The following is an 18,896-nucleotide window of genomic DNA, read 5'->3' as shown; positions in this document are numbered from 1 at the left end:
TTGGCTCCCCCTTGGAGATGGTGGATGCTTCACAGAGCTCCTCAGGCTCAGCTCCCCCTTTTGTGGGACTCAGATGCCCCACGGGGCTCTGCAGGGCTTCCCTGGCTTAGCTACCCTTTGTGCTGCACTTCTCCCCTCTAATTTGTTGTCTCTACGTCTCTGATCGGGGGAAAAAAATGATGATATTTTCATAAGTGTCATCCATTCTCAATGCCAAAGAGAGAGTTCATTTACAAGCAGATAGCCCATTATGAGGATCTGCACTAAGTCCATAATTTAGTAACCTTAATTCTGGCATTTCTAACTTTTGATTGCTTGATTTTTATAAACTTAATGCTCTTAATGTGGTTCTTTGTTTGCAATTTCCTAGACTTAAAAAAATCAAACTGAAAAAACAAAATTTTGATCATGTGGAACCATACTGACTCTCACATCAGCAGAGTTAAAAAGAAAAGGTTACTCAGCTTGTGCAGGAACTGTGGTTCTTCAAGATGTCTGTCCCCATAGGTGCTCCAATTCAGGTGCACATGTGCCTCGAGTCCTGGATCAGAGATTTTTCATTAATGTCTGTTCGGTCTACGCAACCTTGTGCCACACTTCAAGGGTATACATGGCTGCGTGGGTGAATCTCCCTCAGTACCTTCTCTATCCCAACGTCCAACAAGAACAATCTGAAGCAGAGGGAAAGAAGGGCAGGTAGTCAAGCATCAAAAGGGACATACATATCAAAGAACCAGTTACAAGCTGAGTAACCTTTTGTTCTTCTTCAAGAAGTGTCCCTATGGGTGCTCCATTCCCAGTGACTCCTATGCAGTTTCTTCACAGGGAGAAGGGAGCTTCTGAATCAAGTCCAAGACTGAACACAGTACAGAAAAACCAAGTACTGCATCAAATCTGACAGCATGGACCAAGGCATACAGTGTTTAGAAAAGGTATGCACTGAAGCCCATGTTGCAGCTCTATATATCTCAGGCACTGGAATGTTTTTGAGTAATGCTATAGAAGTTGCTTGTGATCTGGAAAAGTGTGCTATAATCCACAGGGAAGATAAAGTACCAATTAAACCACAGCAAGCAGTAATACACCTGGAGATCCATCTCAGCAGTCTCTGTGAAGAGATTGCGGACTCTGATATTTCTGAGATGGAGACAAAGAGCCTAGGTGATTTCCAAAATTGCTCATTCCTATCCAGATAAAATGCCAATGCCCATCGTATAGCTGATATATGAAGGGAAGTCTCCCACTGTGGTTTATGTGGTTTAGGAAAAAGATGAATAGCCTGGCTAAAATGAAAATCTGATTGTACCTTATACAAGAACTTTGAGTTCAGTTGTAGGGAGACCATGCTCTTGAAAATATAGTAAATGGGCAGGGGTGGAGCGTCTGCCATCAAAGCTCCAATTTATAACCTCCATGACCCACTTGTCTATTGTAATACACCACCAGACCTGTTGGACATGGAAAAGGCAGTCTCCAAAAGTGGGGAGTTAGGCAAATGGTTGCATCTTGCAAGCTAGAAGTGAGGGAAGAGTCAAGCTCTTGACCAACTTGTCAAAATTGCTGTTTTGATTGTCTGGATATAAATTGAAGGAGGGTGGGAAGCTCTTTTCCTCTGGAATCTGTCTTCTTCTAGAGGGTTCAGTCAAAACCAGAGAACTGAGCCAGGCATGAACTCTGAACAGTCTAAGACCTGCTAAATCTCCTCTTTGTTTGTAGGGGTGTATATACCCAAAGACTTCAACATAGCCCTGAAGTCCTTCAGTATATTCAGGGACTCATCCGTAATTCCTGGAAGAGCTTCTCACCATCAACTGTATTTTGAACCTCTCTTGGGAATCCCGACAACTAGAGCCACAATGCCCTGCATATGACACATGCTGTGAAGACAGGTCTAGCAACATAGTCTGCAGCAACCAAGGACACTTGGAGAGAGGTTCTGGCTAATAACTGACCCTCCCTAATGATGGTCTGGAAGTGTTCTCTATGCTTCTGCAGAAAATGTTCAATACAGGACTTGCAATTTGTGTAGTCATATTTGGCCATGATTACTGATAGTTTGTGATCCAAAATTGAAGAGTCACAGTCTTCCATCCAAAAAGGTCAACCTTTTCTGATCCTTGTCATAAGAAGGAAACCTGGAGTACTGCTGTTTACCCCATTAATTTACAGCATCCACCACTAGGAAATTAGATAGAGAGTGGGGAAAAATAATTCTAACTTCCTGATGGGGACATGATATTTCTTAACAGCCCGTTTACAAGTTGGCAGTATGATAGCAGGAATTTGATACACAGTCTTTGCTGGATCCAAGAGCACTTCATTAATGGGGAGCGCAATCTGGGTGGGTGTTGCCAACTGTAAAACGTCCAGGAGTTTGTGAGATGAGTCTAACCTTCTCAAGCAGTATCTAGAGGATGTTCACCACCCTCTTTACAAGGTCCTGGAATTGACAAAAATTGTCTGCGTTCAACAGTGGAGGTATTATTGCCTCGTCTGGAGATGAAGATGAAATAGGGGTTTAAGGAGCAGCCTCTGTGTTCACTTTAGCCTCTAGTTCCTCAAAAGTATTTTCTTATTGAAGATTTGGTGGAGGAGACTGTGTGACACTAGTTTTCTGGTGCAGTGGAACCAGAGGTCTGGCAAATTGCTGCTGATATGCGGCCCAAGGATCCCAGTGGGGCCACTGGGGAGGCCCATATTGGAGAGGGAATGGTATCCAGAACTGATTCCCATCATCCCGGATGTGGGTTAGGGTCTTTGTCAAAGTATAGATTCCTCTAATGATGTAGAGAGTAACTCCGCACAGATAAGGAGACTGATTTAATGTTTCTTTCATCTTCCTCAATGTCCTCCAGTAGGGGCAAAGGGCCAGTAGAAAAGGCTGGAGAATCCAGTGGTATCAGGAAACACTGGTAATCCAGAAACTGAAGTCTCAGTACAAAAGTAATTCGATACCCACAAGCAGTGGGGACTCCGGCTTGTCTAATACTGACAAGTGCCTGGAGTAACAGAATTCCTGCAGTGCCAAGTAGGTCATTATTGACACAGCACTTGACTTGTCTTGGAGCACATAGGTGCCAGATCCAAAGGTGCATGATTCAATTTTGTCGGTACTGACGAAGCTGAGTGGGAAGATCCATTGTCAGTCTGAAACAGATGGTGCCAATCTGGAGGCTGACAGTACCGAGCCAGGCTGGCACCATGTTTTTCTGAAGTGCTCTAGGATCTCCCTGCTCCATCGGCACCAGAGGAAGAGTCTTTCACCTCCCCAGTGCGAAGTCAAGAGGTCGATGTCTCTGACACCACAGACCCAATAGGAGATCAGGACTTCTTGGGAATTGGCTCTTTGTGGTGGGAGACGAAGTTCTTCTTCGGAGACTTCCCTGAGTCCTCCAAGACCTTCCCCCTTCTTAGGCGAGACCTTGGTTAAAGTGACACTGAATCTGTCAGGAGACCAATGTATAGAAGAAGGTCTCCTGACCTTAGTCAGAAGCAGGTTGAGGGGAGCACTCCATCAGTAGCAGTTTCAGTTTGGTCTCTCAATTCTTCCGAGTTTCAGAATTTACAGCCAGGCGAAAGCTACACTTTTGGGAGATACGGGACTCTTTCAAGCAACAGATACACTTAAGAGTAGTTTCCCAACAACAGACACAGCATTTGAAACCTGGTGAGACAGGTATGCCCAGCCAGACAAAATAAACTCCACAGAAAAAATGGGGGAGGAAAAAGGGTAAGAGGAAAAACTGAAATCTCCCATAACTATCTAACTAATTTTATACGAACAACAACTAATATGAACTATAAACACTAAGCTGAGCAAACAACTACAAAATATGCTGAGGCAGACAAGCTAGAGCTCCATCTCAGTGAAGCAGTAGAGAAGGAACTGTGGGCAGCTCACTTGAGAAGTCCTCTATATCCTTGAAGCACAGCACGAGATTATTTAGAGTGCATGTGTAGGCCAAACACACGCTAACAGAAAATCTCCAATCAAGGACTCAAGAAGCACATGAGCAGCTGAAGTGGAACACCTATAGGGACACTATTCGAAGAAGAACCTCTAGATCTACAACACAGACCTCTGCCACTCGAACTAACAGAGTAACTGATAGTGGCCCCTACTCCAGGAGCTCTCACCCCCACACCTGCCAATATCTCTGCCCAGCAATAAATTCTGCCCTCAACTCACAAATCAATCCTGTCCTCCCAGGACACCCATCAATTCTGCCCTCATATCAGAAGGGATTTTCTCTAGGAAGGGCTGAAATCCATGATGGATATAGAGCTTCTCTCATCTTTGCAAGTCTGGCTTCAATCCAGACCGAAATCCTGTGATACGCAAAAATATCATGAGAATTAGCAACACTGCAGCCACTACAGAAAATGAGGCACACATTGTCAGTGGGTTTCACAGTAATTTACTGGCTGCAGAAAAATACTGAGAATAGCAATCCAGGGTTCTATTCCAGTTGCTGTGGGGAGTGTCTCTAGTGGGTAGACAGACTCTTCTATCCCAATCCCTCCATCCTATCACTGTTCCTGTCCCAGCTCCTCCTTCTCCCTCAGCTCCATGTCCACAGTTGTACCATTCCCTATCTCAGCTCCATGTCCAGTCCCCATGTGCACCAGCTCGTCAGTCCCTCTTAGTCTGAGTTTTCCACATCCCAGTCTCCCCCATGACCACCTAGCGCCTCATCCCAGCTCCTCATTATCTATGTTAGAATCATGTACATTAGTTTCCTCCTCCTCACTGTTTGGGTACTAGCAGAGGAAACATTAAAGGCAGAGAGAAGAGTGTCTTCCTGCTCACAGTTCCAGTTCTTGGTAAAACAGTCCTAGCTGCCAGGAGCAATTACAAGAAAAGTCCTGCCAAGTAGAGTCCTGCACGGATACACAAATGTGGATCCACATCCACCCCAATCATCTTACCTCTGACCGCCATGTGCAGTGTAGTCATCCGCACCTGCAGGCACCCACAGCTCTAGGGTCCCCAATCAGCTGTCTGGAGGACATCCCCACTGCAGCCTCCACCGCTGACCTGTTCGGGGGCCAGCCCCTCCAGGCAGCTTCCCAACAGCTGATAGGTGTGAAGGGAAGACCCACAGAATAGCTGATTGAATGGCAGTCTGCAGGGCAGCCCCTCAAGAGCTGTTCCGCAGGGGCTCCCCTGCCGGCCACCAACCAGCTGTTCCGCAGAGCTCCCCTGCCAGCTGCCAATCTGCCCAGCAGGGAAGCCCCGTGGAACAGCTGATTGGCAGCCTGCAGGGAAGCTCAGTGAAACAGCTGATTGGCGGCCAGTCCCCACCCCCAGATCTCAAAGGTGAGAAAACAGCCTCAAAGGCTATGAGCTGCAGAGAGCTGCTTCTCCACCTTTGAGATCCACATCCAATCCACCATCCAGCAAAAAATGATCAGCAGATATCCACATCCACAGAAGCGGATATCGGCAGGGCTCTGCTGCTCAGCACCTGGTGCCCTTGGATGAAGCATTCTCAGTACAAAAGGAATCTTTGGAGAATATAACTTCCAAACTCATCAAAGTATCTGCTGAGCATATGTAAACTGCAATTTTATTGGCTCATAACTTGACACAATTTCAGTGAATTATCATGGAAATGGTAAAAAACACATCCCTGACACAAGGGTGACATCTTCCCAACTTTTGAGACTCTGGTCCAAAGCATGAAGGTAGTAGAACTTCTCAATGAAATGGCGATAAAAAAAAATTAATGTGGGCAGAACAACATATTTTAGGGTTTCCCCGAGACCATTTCCACTTTTTTAGATTTAACTCACTCTTTCTGTGCCCTGAAAGCCTTCTCAAATTTAAACCCCTCCAATGCCATTGCTAAACTGCTGGGTTCAATCTGACAGTAAAGTTCCACATATACTAGAACTATACATTACCCACTTCAGACAAATAGAATCTGGAATCCAACTCACAGCACTATTTTGAGATTCTCTCCAAGACCTCTTTGCATTCAGCTTCCTGAGAACTCAGTTTGACTACAGATTTTGTCACTTTTTTTTTTTTTTTTTTTTTTTTTGGCATACAGCAAAGCTATGCTAGTTGATCCCAATCAAGAGCATTGGATGGGAATAAGGTGCACCACACAGCCAAAGTTACACAGAAAATCTAATTCTTTATATACATTTACAAAGTACACTGCATTTACTATGCATTGCGTTACATGCTTTGGGACTGGCTTGGTTACTTTGTAGGAATCAAACCCTGTACAGCATGCTCTGTCTACACACAGTTCATGTATGGCTTACTCTTTACCATCTTCCGTTCCAGGCTTATCTTGTCCATTGTAAATAATTCTCTGGGTGTTCCCCCTTACCTTACCTAATACAGACATTCTGTCTGTTAGCTTACTCTTCATTTACCTATCTTAATTAGTACAGACATTCTGTTTCCAGCCTGCTGATGCATTTACTCCCCTAATCCTGTCTCCAAGAAATGAGGCCTCATCCATGTCTAATTACTCATGTCAAGCCAAGGCTACAGCATACTTTCCCCCAAACTTGTTCCGAGAAACAGAGAAACCATTTTTACTGATTTTTTTTTTTTTTTTTTTTTTTAATTCAAAGTGAAACAGACACCCAGAATGGAAAATTTCAGCCCAAATACTTAAAGTTTGCCAAACTTACAAGCAACTGAAAACAGGATTTCATAATGGAAAGTGCTGGGCCGCCTAACTATAGGCATCGTTATCTATGCTGTCTATAAACAAGCATATAAAAGTCATGCATTGCTCCAGAATAAATCAAAATTAAGAAAAATGGTATAGGCTATCAAAATCTCTTTACTTACAAAAGAGAAAAGAAATATTAACCAAATTAACAGAAAAATGCCAACTAAAGAGGCCTTGCTTCAAATAATATCACCAGAAATAATTTTTTGAGTTATTTCAGATTCTTAATTACTTAAGTAAAACACTAAATTTCATTTTTCATATCCTAGACCTTCTCTGGCCCCAACAGTCACTAAGAAGCATATCATGCACTTACAGACTCAATGCCATAGTGAGACCACGGAAAATTATGATGGAGGCTTCCTGCTGTATAACGAACAGTCAATCAGGTTGTCATTTTCATTCCTCCTAATCATATAACAACTTATCTTTAAAGTCATTATATGAATAAAATTATCAAAACAAAAAGGTAAATATCTACACTAAGCAACCAACAAGAGGAAAATTCAGAATTTAAAATATGAATTACTGTGAAAATTACACAAATTAACTTGAGTGTTCCAGAAAGTATGCCTTGTTAGACAAAATTCAGTTTACCACTTCTTTACTGTAGTACATACTATGAATTCCAGAACACAGTTTTTACAAGACATTTAAGATATTTTTTCAGATTTTCACAGTTTCAGTTGCATTAATAAAAATATGTAGTCGCTCTGCTAATGACAGTCTCTCTCTCTCTGCAAGCCATGCTATTTAGACAACTATGTCACTGCTAAAATTAAAAGATTATTCAGCGCACAATATTTTTGGATTTAATGGAGCAAGTCACATTATGATCCAGACGATCTTCTTGCAGCAAGAAGAGATATATGTTCATTTGGAAGTAACTGTGTCTAGTTAACAGCATGCCCAGCAGTGTGTAGCATGGAAATCTTATTGTCAAGTATCACAAAAGTCATAATATGTGATACAGCCATCTGATATTTCTAGAGTTTCCCCCTTCATCAAGTAAAATTGATCAATAAATGTCCTCTACTTTATAGCAAGTCCTCGTTTTAAAATAGAGCTAAATGAAGGCCTTAGATACAAAAATACTCATTACTCAGTTTACAACTTTTTAATTAGCCTAGCAATCAGCTATATATTTTAGTCCATTACATATTTTGACCAAGAGGCATTAAACAAAAATGAGACTACCACCACCAAAGAGACGTCACTCCTTTGATTTACATAAAATTATATCATCAAAAAGCTGTCTCTGAAATACAAATGAGCCCAAGCAAGCTTGTATTCCTAACCAGACACAAAGAAGTATCTTTTTGATTATATCAATATCAGCTCCCCTAGTCTATCCAGCACAAATATATGTATTATTTTATAGTCTGTCCTATTTCTAGAAACTGGGGGACTGTGAGCATAAGCTCTTGAATTTCATATTCATACTGGATAAACAAAAGTCTTATTTTGATTCCTTAAAACAATTTTCACTAAACTCTTATGTTAAGAGTTTCTAAATTATCTTGTTCCTGAAAACCACTTCTAGGGTAAGCTAAAGGTATTTACAAAATTAGAAGCCACAACTATATTTCTCTTATTGGCAAATGATTTTTACTGTTCTTCAGCTACTACTTTTACTACTTACTACTTTTTTAAAATTGTGCTTTATCTTTGCTGTAGTTTTTCCAGATATCCAGTCATTAAATTTGCTGTAAATAATAAATACAATAGTTAAAATATAAAAATGATAGGGAAAATGTTTTTAAGAAACCTTACTGTAGCCATTAAAAAGGAAGTCATGGAGCAACACTACTTATTTGTCTGCTGTACTATCACTTGACTCTAAAGTATAGTTTCTTCCAAGTGAGATAAAAGAACGTGTGGGCTGTAAGCACTGATGTTAATGGGAAGCCGCCATAAATTTGTGTCAATTGTCATTTAGGGAAGAGACGCCAAAGTCAAAGCCTAGGATATGTTTTCAAAACTACACATTTTGATACTACAAATAGCAAAAATCTTGGGATTGATCTAAATATAACAAGCATAAATTAGTTCCCATCCTGCTCAACCTGGCCACAAACATATGTATACTAGTATCCATGTACACAATGCAGTAGAGTTCTTTATTAACATATTCAGTGTGTGAGCAGAAAAGCATTTTTGTGATGGAAAAGTCAAGCTTTGGACAAATCAGGCCATCCTCTCCTAAAGTGACTCCTCTGGATTAGTTCTAAAATGAAGTTAGTAACTGCTAACAGCTACCAATTAAATTATAATTACTTTTTAAAAGAATCAGACAGAAAAAACTAAGTATCATCTTTACACAATCAATCAATCCTTTAACCAATAAGTGTATCGAATTTAATTTATAAAACAAAAGTCAGTGAGACTAAATTCAACAGAAGCACAACTCAATCTAAACATTTTGAAGGCATTGTTTTCCCATGCACTACCAATTAACTAAATGCATAATCTTGTTATGGACACATTTTAATACTAAGAAAATAAATTTAAACTGGCCTCTATGACAGAGATATTTATTCCTAGACCAGCAAAAGTTAAAAAGTAAACTTTAAAAAGAAAATATTTCTTAAAAATACAAAAGGCACAGCTCTAAATCAAAGATCGAGCATCCTGTAACATTCCTCAATTTGTTACATCACTCCATGACAAATTATAAACAGTCAACCCAAAAACTAAATTTAATTCCATTAATACAAAATTCCTCTGTGTTTTGCAAAATATTTAAGCATGTGAGTTTATTCACGAGCCCCATTCAGCAATACAGTTAGGTACATGCTTAACTTAATGCAAATAATCCCACTGACTTTAGCAGGACTACTCACAAACATACTATTAAATAGCATGTGCCTAACTGTCTGCACCATCAGGGTCTCAGTGCCCACATAGTCTGGATTGTCGCATTAATAGAGAGAGCATACTTGCTATGAACTGGGAAAGAACATTCCAGCAAAGGGTTAGTCTTTTTATATTCCCAACTGCACAATATCATTATTGACAGTGTGCTACACTCCAGAAGAATTTTCTGTTTATATTTAGAACTTACCCCTCTTCTGAACCCAGCCTTCTTTCACAATGGTTACATCGCTCATGATGGCTCCACTCTGAGCCCTCAATTCAGAGAAATACTTGGTAGAGTTATCAGCTTGAACGTTTAGCTTCTCTTCTGCTGCCCTTCCCAATCTCTACTGATGAGTCAGCCTGGAAGGAAGTATTAGAGAAAGAATTTAACTCTTTTCCATTCTTGCTGTTCACACAGCAACAACAGCTAAGTTTTTCTTTACAAATGTTTCCCACTGATTGACCCATATTAAAAGAAGTGCCTGTTAAAACAATTTTTGAATAGCATTCTAAGGAGAGTACTTCTCTGGTCTTACGGCGGGTTTCAACAACAAGCAGAACTTTCAACTAAAATACAGTTATTGCAAACAATGTTAAATAAACTATTACCACCACCACCAACTATAGACTAAAGAGTTCTGTTGTATTGGTGTTTGGAATGCAATTAAAGGAGAATGTCAATTGTGACTGGGATGTCCAAAGTTGAACCTACAGCACCATTTCCTATTTTCAAATGTATCAGTATCCATATAATTCTTAAGTGGTTTTCTGTTTAAAGTTTCAGTGCTCTTATTTTCTATTTTAAATAAATAAAAAACGAAGTGACAGGTGCCTAGCACTCATGAACAACAGCAAGAGATAGTATACCATGCATACACATTAGAAGAAAAAATATTTAAAGAACTATTTCAGTCTGAAACCAGTTAGGATTATAAATGAGAGGTTATTTTTCCACAATTGCTGAAGTCTGCTTTTAATTGATTTGTACTTTTAACAAATATAAGATTGCAGAAATATAAAATTCTACCAAATTTCCATACCCTACCCAATCTTACCCAATACAAAACCTAATTTCTTTAATTTTTAAGTGTTTTTAACAGAATCCATATTATCTACAAAACATCTCTTCTGTAAAAAAAGTGTACAAATAGATAAAAGGCCTCTTAAGAGTTAACATTGACCAAAAAAAAAGAAAGGCATAATTTTAGGGCATATGGGAGTACATGTCCTCCCACAATTTTCAATCTAGTTTATAGAGGGTAGGGTAGAACTGAGCCTTATATCCAGAAATATTGGTTTCAGAAGGCACACTGCTTCCTCCTAAACACCTGCCTCCACAAGCCAGCACCATATTACAAGATAGAGACTGAACTGGGGAGCAGGGTGGTGGAGGGGTGCAGAGAAAAAGAACTTCTCTGATGGTAGAGATACATGCATGCATGCACCCACACACACAGGAGACAAAACCTCTCACAGAGGGGATACACTTTTTTGTTTATATATTTTTGTTTTATAAAACATGACTATCACTCACACTTATTATACAGCTTAGTGAATGTAAATGTCTGATAGAAATATACACTGCTGCTCAGAGCCTGTTGGCAAAGCAATGAGGGACAATATTATCTGTGCAACCAGCCCTTTGTCCCCTCCAAAATTTGGGTCAAAATATTACCACTGTGAATAACGTATATATAAGTTCCATGTTATTTATTGTTTGGTTTTTATTTCCTCTGCATAGACACTGGAGAAAAGGTTATGTTTGGATGTATATTGTGCTGTAAAAAATAAAATCTAATGTAATGACATTGATATATAAGGAAAATATATTTATGACATAAGATATAAATACTAAATGTATTTATTTTAACAGTTTATGTTTTGAATGTATTGTTTTTCAGAAATATTTTTGTTTCTTGATTTTCTTTGGTTCATATACTACAATCATTATTATCACTGAGGCCCAAATCCTGCAAACTCTTACACTTGTTCTTAAATCTTACCATATATACAAAAGCACTGGAACCCATGTGCTCTAGATAAATACCTAAAACAAAGATTTAGTTTGGTCAGTCTGCACTCTTATATTGGTTTTATTTAATTGTAAGAATTTTCTTTAAGGTCAAGACAACAGATCCTCATCAGATGACCCAAATCTTTTAGATGCTGTTCTTAAATGCTCATATCTTTAACTTCAAGCGTTTAGGTTTCATTTTATGTACACTTTAATGTGATGAAGAGGATATAGTTTTGTATTTCAATAATGTTAACATTATTAAACAGTTTATTAGTGAATTTTCTAGGTTATTTCATGTTCTATACATCGCTCCTGCAAATTATAATTTGTGCAATTCGGATTAGAGTTTGAAAATTACCATTGTCAGAGAAGTGAAAAACTATTAAGACACAGAATTGTACAAACAAAAAATATTTTTCAGGAAAATTCTGAATCCAGTTTCACTCTCACAAGAGTGATTCTATTCTTTAAGATTGAGAAGTCATTATTACTCCAACAAATAACAGTCACAGTAATATATATAAAATATATCTTCTCATATAACATCCTCATTACTAAAGGTTTAGAAACATGACAGCCTACTCTGTAGAACCTTCTTCTAATCTCTTTGTGAATTAAAAGTCATTTTGATCCATCCAGGATACCATAATGTCCATCCAAGATGTTCTTTTTCTTCCTTTCTTCAGCTATCAACTTTCCCCTCCAGAGCCTGCAAAAAGGCATCACCCACTGACCGCCTTAAAAAACGTGCCCTGCAAGTCAAACTTTTCTTTTCAGAAGATCTCAGACTAGCTTTTCCTGTGTTCCCATAGCCAATACATTTTTCATGTGTTAATGGTTTATCAATATTTTCAGAATTCTTTTCTAACTACATAAATTGAAGGATTATAATTTAACAATTGAGTGTCCACATTTCACAGTTGTAATTTAGCACAGACAATATGTTAGTTTTCAACAATTCAGATTTATGTCCCTTCTCATCAGATGTTTATTCTTCCCGAATGTCTCTTGCATTCTTACTATTCTGGTGCTGACTTCAAGATCCAGTCTCCCATCTTCTGTAACGATGCTTCCTCAGTAGCAATAATTTCTCATTTGCCGTATGGCTGTATAGGTCACTGGAATCTTGCATGTTTTCCTAGAATCCTTGCATGCCACCATAGTTTTTGTCTTGTCCACATTCAACTCTAGACCATATTCTTTGCCATATTCATCTACAATCTCTAACTAACTTTGGCTTTGTCTACACTAGAACTTTTTTCAGTAAAACTTTTGACGGTCAAGGGTGTGAAAAACCATACACAAGTTTCACTGACAAAAGCAGTGGCGTGGACAGCGCTATGTCGTCAGGAGACACTCACCCATTAATATAGGTGCTGCCATTCTTTGGAAGTGGTTTCATTATACCAGTGGAAGAACACTCTCCCATCAGCATACAGCGGCTACACGAGAGACCTTACAGCAGCATCTTTAGCATAGACATAGCTTTAATCTGACCACCTTCTGAATCAGCCAACAATACCGTGTCATTAGCACAGTAAATATTAATCTATTTTCCATTCATCTTAATATCATCCTCTATTTCTTCTATTTTAATCAAATACTCACTATAAATGTTGAATTCTGCAACATTACATAACCCTATATCACTCCTCTTGATCCCTACTTAATTTTCATTTCCCATTATAATCACCTTCTGATTCCAGTATAATCGTTTTATTACTCTGCGTTTGTATCCATCAATCCCTACAGCTCTTAATATGTTGAGCAATTTGTGGTGGTAGATTTATACCTTTTGAAGTCAATAATTCAATAATTTATATTCAATAATTTATACCTTTTGAAGTCTTATGTTTTTTAATTTGATTTTCAAAATTTGAATTTTGAATTTGAATTTGAATGTATACCTTTTGAAGTCTTATATGTTTTTGAAGTTTAATTTATATTCAATAACTTATACCTTTTGAAGTCAATAACTCAAATTTTTTTGTTTGCCTGTGAGATACTTTCACAAGTAGTTCAAGACTGAATACAAGGACACATTGAAAAGCAAGCAACTTTTTTCTCCATTTCAAATTATCTTTCTAATATGATAATCTGTCCTTGTATTCAGTCTTGAACGACTTGTGGAAGTATCTCATGGGATGCAATTCTAGGAAGATTGTTCTGTAGTTCTTACAACCCATTGCATTTTTTGTTGGGCGGGGCGGATTTGGATACACGTTGAGGTTATAAAGACTCCTGGCAATTCTCCTCTCTCAAACATATTCTTCATTACCTACAACATGGCTACCAACCCGTCATCTGCTACGCTTTTTAACAGTGCAGCCAGTATTCCATCACAACCTCCTTTTTATCCACTTGGATATCTTTCTAGTGCTGCCATAATTTCTTCATCCATTATTGCAGGGTTTACTTGATTAATCTCTAGCTGAGGTTTTCATGTATATAACCATATAGTTTCTTGATATAGTCTTGCCATCTCTCGTTGTCTTTAGACTCTGTCAAATATTGTCCATTTTTGTCCTTAATGGTTGTACTGGTCATGTTTTTTCTGCAACTGAACGCTGCTATATTTTGATACATCTCACTTTGTTCAGATTATCTGCATTTCTCATTCAGCCTTTCAGATTTTACTAATCTGCACTTATTCTTTATCATTTTATTTATAGTCTTCAGTATTTCCCTTTTTTTGTTATCCATCTTTGTGCTTTTACTTTCTTTCATCCATCAGAACAATGATTTCATCTGTTATCCATGTTTTTTTCTTAGCTATTAACTTCTTCCCTACTTATGTATTTGCTGCGTCTTTGACAGCATCTTTCTGACATTCCCAGGTTGGCTCTTTGTTTTCATTAATGATTCCCAACACCTTTTCTTGGTAGTGACTTTGTATCTCATCATTCCACAGAGCTTCATCCTGGTTAGCTTTAGATTTTCTGTTAATTTTTCAGTTTGATATTGATAGTCAGTTTTGATATTGTAATAAACATATAGGCTAGGAAGGATTCAATTTTTACCGGTAAATGTCAGTAAATGTAATGTCAGTCCATTTCACCATACACACATAAGCCAACAAAAAAATAGTTCCATCAATAATCAAAGTTTACAGATAGGCAAAGAAAGAAAAGTGCTGCTTGAGACCTGATTAGAGTTTGATTTAAGAATGTTTACTTTGTATATTTTGACATGTGATATTGACAAACTAATATAGAGCTAGAGAAATGAAAATAAATGTACATTCAGAGCAAATTTCAAAAGGTGCCATTTTAACATATCTGTAGCTTTAAGACCCATTTATTAAATTTTGTTGAAGCTTTGTGAAAACATTTTACTTCACTCTGAAACTAAGCCTGTAAAACAATAACAGATTAGTTTTTCAAGAATTACTTGGTACCAGGACGGTCCAAATTGGTCTTAGTGTGAAATTTCACTTAAAATGCACCTGTTCAGAGACTCTCTCTCAAATATACAATGGAGGAGAGGGGGCTTTTAGGACCATATGGAGTTCATTAGAGACAAGTGGGGTGAAATGTTTTATTTACATAAAGAGCCTCTATAGTTCTATATTAGAACTTCAGCTATTTCAAGAGACTCAATAATAAAGTTCCATTTTGTAGCATAGACAGGACCTCCTTAACTTTGTTCCCAAACAAACAACAATGCAAACTGGTCAGTCAACAACTCTGATGTCCCCCAACACATTACAAGTTGCAGAGCAGTTGGATACTGAGAGGATCAGATGGGCATCGTCACCTACAGTCACTTTCACTGTTCCCCAGTAAAGTAATTTTCCTGTTTTTGTAGGTCTGTCTTATAGCAAGAGATGAGAACAAAGCTTTTTACAGTGTTTGGGACAGGAAACCATAATTCTACCAAAACTGGCAAGGGGTGGAGGTTGACTAAACCTCAATTTGAAAAGTTCTTTTCAACTATTCTGAGTGGAATGACAGTTTATTTTATTACTCTAAGGGAAAATGATAGTTTGAGCTTGAAAAGAAGTGTGGTGCTCGGGACAAGACAATATATTAGGGAGTATACTGAATGTACAAGAAAACAAGAAAATAGGAGTTAAAATACAGTATATTCAAAATAATGAGTATCAAAGGGCAATATTTAGGTGAAAATATATTTTGTTCCTGGGATATTAAAGTTTCCCAAAACCCAATAAACAATGATTTTTTGTTTGTTTTAATTTACAGTTAGAAAAGCAAAGAATTTATATCGTATTTCTTAAGGAAATGCATCTTTCCTAGAAGAACTATTTTAAATGAAAGACAGACAATAGGGCATGTGCTTTCTGCCCTAGGGGTATGTTTTAAAATACAATTTCCTCTTATTCACAAAAATAAGAATGGAAGACAAAAATACCTGAAAGTCATGAAGATAAGATGGTTTGCAGCAAGAAGAAACTTCCAGGACAAATAATAACTTTTAGCCATAACATATAACCCAAACATTTCTGTGCATATGTTGTCAATGATTCTCAAAACATACTAAATACTGAGAATTTTAAATTGCCATGACAGTAGCATAGTAGCTACCATCCTAGAAAGTGAGTTTATCTAACAAAGCAAGCAAACTCAGTGCATGAAGGAACTAGAGTTAAAGATGTCTTGCAGGCCAACTGCACCCTAAAAGGTAGTATTTACCTTATACTCTTCTACTGCTGGAAAATATATAAGAACGGAACAGGTTGTTTCCCCCTACAACATCCAGAACTTTTGCAGACAACCTCCTCCACTACTGTAATAACAAATCATACGCATGCTATATAATATGCACATATAGGAACTATTCTAGATGTTTCATGACATAAGTTCAACATTTAACTTGAGCAAGGTAAATAATTTTTAAATTATATAAAAAGGATTTAACTTCAGAACTAATGATAACAACATTTCCCCCTCTCTGCTTTGGGATGCCAGTATTAAGAGGTTACATTCAGCTATTCCACAAACAACAAAAAATCTAAAATTTCATTTTTAAATTAAGTTCTAGCCCCTACAGCTGCAAAGAAATACTTCCAAATATGAATCAAGTGTTAACTGATGCAGTGCTATCCTAAGAGCTCAGCAAATAGACAGTGCTAGAGTCTTTGGTGCTAGAGCTTTCCCAAGCTGAGGATGAATGAAAACTACCCAATGTCTTTTTAGCTTTCATTACTACTATTCAGAACTCTGAGAGAAGTGAAACTGACAAGAATCAGGTCAATTTTATTCTGCCCCTGCATAGGAAAGATAAGAACAGCTACAAACATAAGCACTGAAACTATTTACCAAAGAAAGAACTTAAAAATAGAATCTGGGAAAGGCAGAGAAGCTTCCGTGGACCATTGTAGCAGTCTGGTATCTCTAACGACGTTGCCAGCGCAAACAAAGCATTTTGGCCCCTTCTGCAGTACTCTTACAAAAACATGATAGGTTCCTACTTTCATGCAACTCTGGAGCAAAGAGACAGAGATTCAGGGTGAGATCGACAAAAGGGATTTAGGCTTTGCAATGCTAAACCTAACTTTAGGCATCCTTCTGCATAACAGAAGCCACAGCCCAGAGTTAGGCATTTAGTTCCTGTACAATGCATGGGGAGAATTAGGTACTGAAGAATGGGATCTACAGAAGCCAGCAAGCTGAGCAGGGAGCCTCCTAAAGTACCCAATAGGAAATGTCACTTAAGTCCCGCTACTCAGAGGGAGTCAGATGCTGGGCCAGAGGGAGGTACTTCCCTCTGCTCTGGATTCACACTTATGAACCCTCTCTTGAACTTAAGTGCCTATGCCCTTTCTCACAAAAAAAAAAAAAAAATATATATATATATATACAAAGAAGGTGATGCTCGTCTTATAAACTTCAGCCTAGTGGTTACAGCATCAAGCAGGATGTGGGTGAGAAGTTTAATTTTCCCACACACACACCTTATTTAAAGCAGAAATGTGAATACTGCTGGGTAACTTCTGCACCACTGCGTGCACACAGCATTCATGTCCCACGCATATTTCTTTGCTTCCCCACAGAAAATGATGCAGTTTTCCTTCGTTTCTGCAAGAGTGGTCATGCATCCCTCCCCAACAGCACAGGTACATCGTTTCCAGCCTGGAGCATCCAATGGAAAGGTAAATCACTGAAGGGGGCAGACTGGGGACATCCCTGGGCATAGTTTGGGATGGGGCGAGGTATAGGGGAGGCATGTGGGATCATGTGCCATTGCCCTCCCACCCCCATTTCTGCAAGCGCATAGTTGCACCTGTGAGGGAAAGTGCTGCTCTAGCTAGCTGACTCTGCAGCTGGATGCCGCTTCCTGTGTCCGAGTGTTCGTAGTCCTCCACTTGTATCTGTGTCCTGGAAGCCATCCTGTTTTCTGTATAATGGTGAGTGCCCACAGTGTAGCAAGGCAAGAGGGGCAGAACAGAAGGGGCAGTGGGAACGGGGGACCAGGAGCCCAGCATACAGCATCCCCATGGCAGCAAAGATCCCCCTCTTAAGCAGGCCAGTCAAAACCCCACCCCACCAAGCCCCATTCCCCCACCACTGGGACCCCCCCACACACACACCCTTCACACCCAGACCGCCCAACTGAGCCCCAACCACCTTCACTTGGAGCCCTTTGTAAAGTCCCATTGACCCTGCACTCAGAACCACGCTAATGAGTTCCTGTACATCCAAATCCCCCACTGAGCCACCCACACTGACTGCCCTACACAGAACCTTCTCATCCCACACCAAGCCCCTCCACACTTGGATCCTGCTGGGCTGAGCCTGCCTGCCCACACCCGGTGCACTTGGCACAGAGCTCATGGGTGTTTCTAGGGCAGCCCGGCTCCTGAACTGTGTCAGGGTTGGGTGCAGCCTCACCACTGAGTCCCTATCCTGACATTGACGGGCTGCAGGGTAATCTCCTATCTCCATGCAGCCAAGGGGCTGGGTTCTCACTGCCATGCTGAAGTCTCCATATTTATTTGACAAATAAAATTTTAATTTTAAAATATTGTGAACAGAATTTTTATTTTTTGGCACAGACCTTTTAATTTTTTGGCACGGAATTCCATCAGGAGTAATTTCAACCCACATCTCTCAGGGAGGGCCCTGATTCTGGGGCACAACTCTTACAATCTCACCTGTTAAAGCTGTTGCCATTTGTATGAATAAATATTCATCTGGTCAGATAAAGAATGAGAATGAAGCCAGAAATTGTCGAAAATTGATAAGAGAAACAAATGGACACATGGAAAAAATCTATGGCCAACAGAGCTTAGGACAATAAAAAAATCTCAAAACCCATACAACTCCTTAAAGTATAACAGACACAAAAAGAATCCCAACAAA

The 18,896-nt window shown here is 39.0% G+C and overlaps 1 protein-coding gene across 3 annotated transcripts in view; it reads right to left on the bottom strand.

The window, feature by feature from the left end:
- AKT3 (AKT serine/threonine kinase 3) overlaps positions 1–18,896 on the bottom strand; it is a 268,842-nt gene that overhangs the window by 239,183 nt on the left and 10,763 nt on the right. For all 3 annotated transcript variants that reach the window (XM_067555260.1, XM_067555262.1, XM_067555261.1), the window contains exon 2: positions 9,763–9,917. In XM_067555260.1, coding sequence (XP_067411361.1) covers positions 9,763–9,808 — 46 coding nt within the window. In that variant the 5' untranslated portion in view covers positions 9,809–9,917. The remainder of the gene's footprint in view (positions 1–9,762; positions 9,918–18,896) is intronic.

The sequence above is a fragment of the Emydura macquarii genome, unplaced genomic scaffold (genome assembly GCF_026122565.2).
Source record: "Emydura macquarii macquarii isolate MOO-44397 ecotype Brisbane River unplaced genomic scaffold, CSIRO-AGI_Emac_v2 contig_1597, whole genome shotgun sequence".
Lineage (NCBI taxonomy): Eukaryota > Metazoa > Chordata > Testudines > Chelidae > Emydura > Emydura macquarii.
Note: the sequence above shows the minus strand (reverse complement) of the source record. Positions and strands in the feature narration are given on the sequence as shown.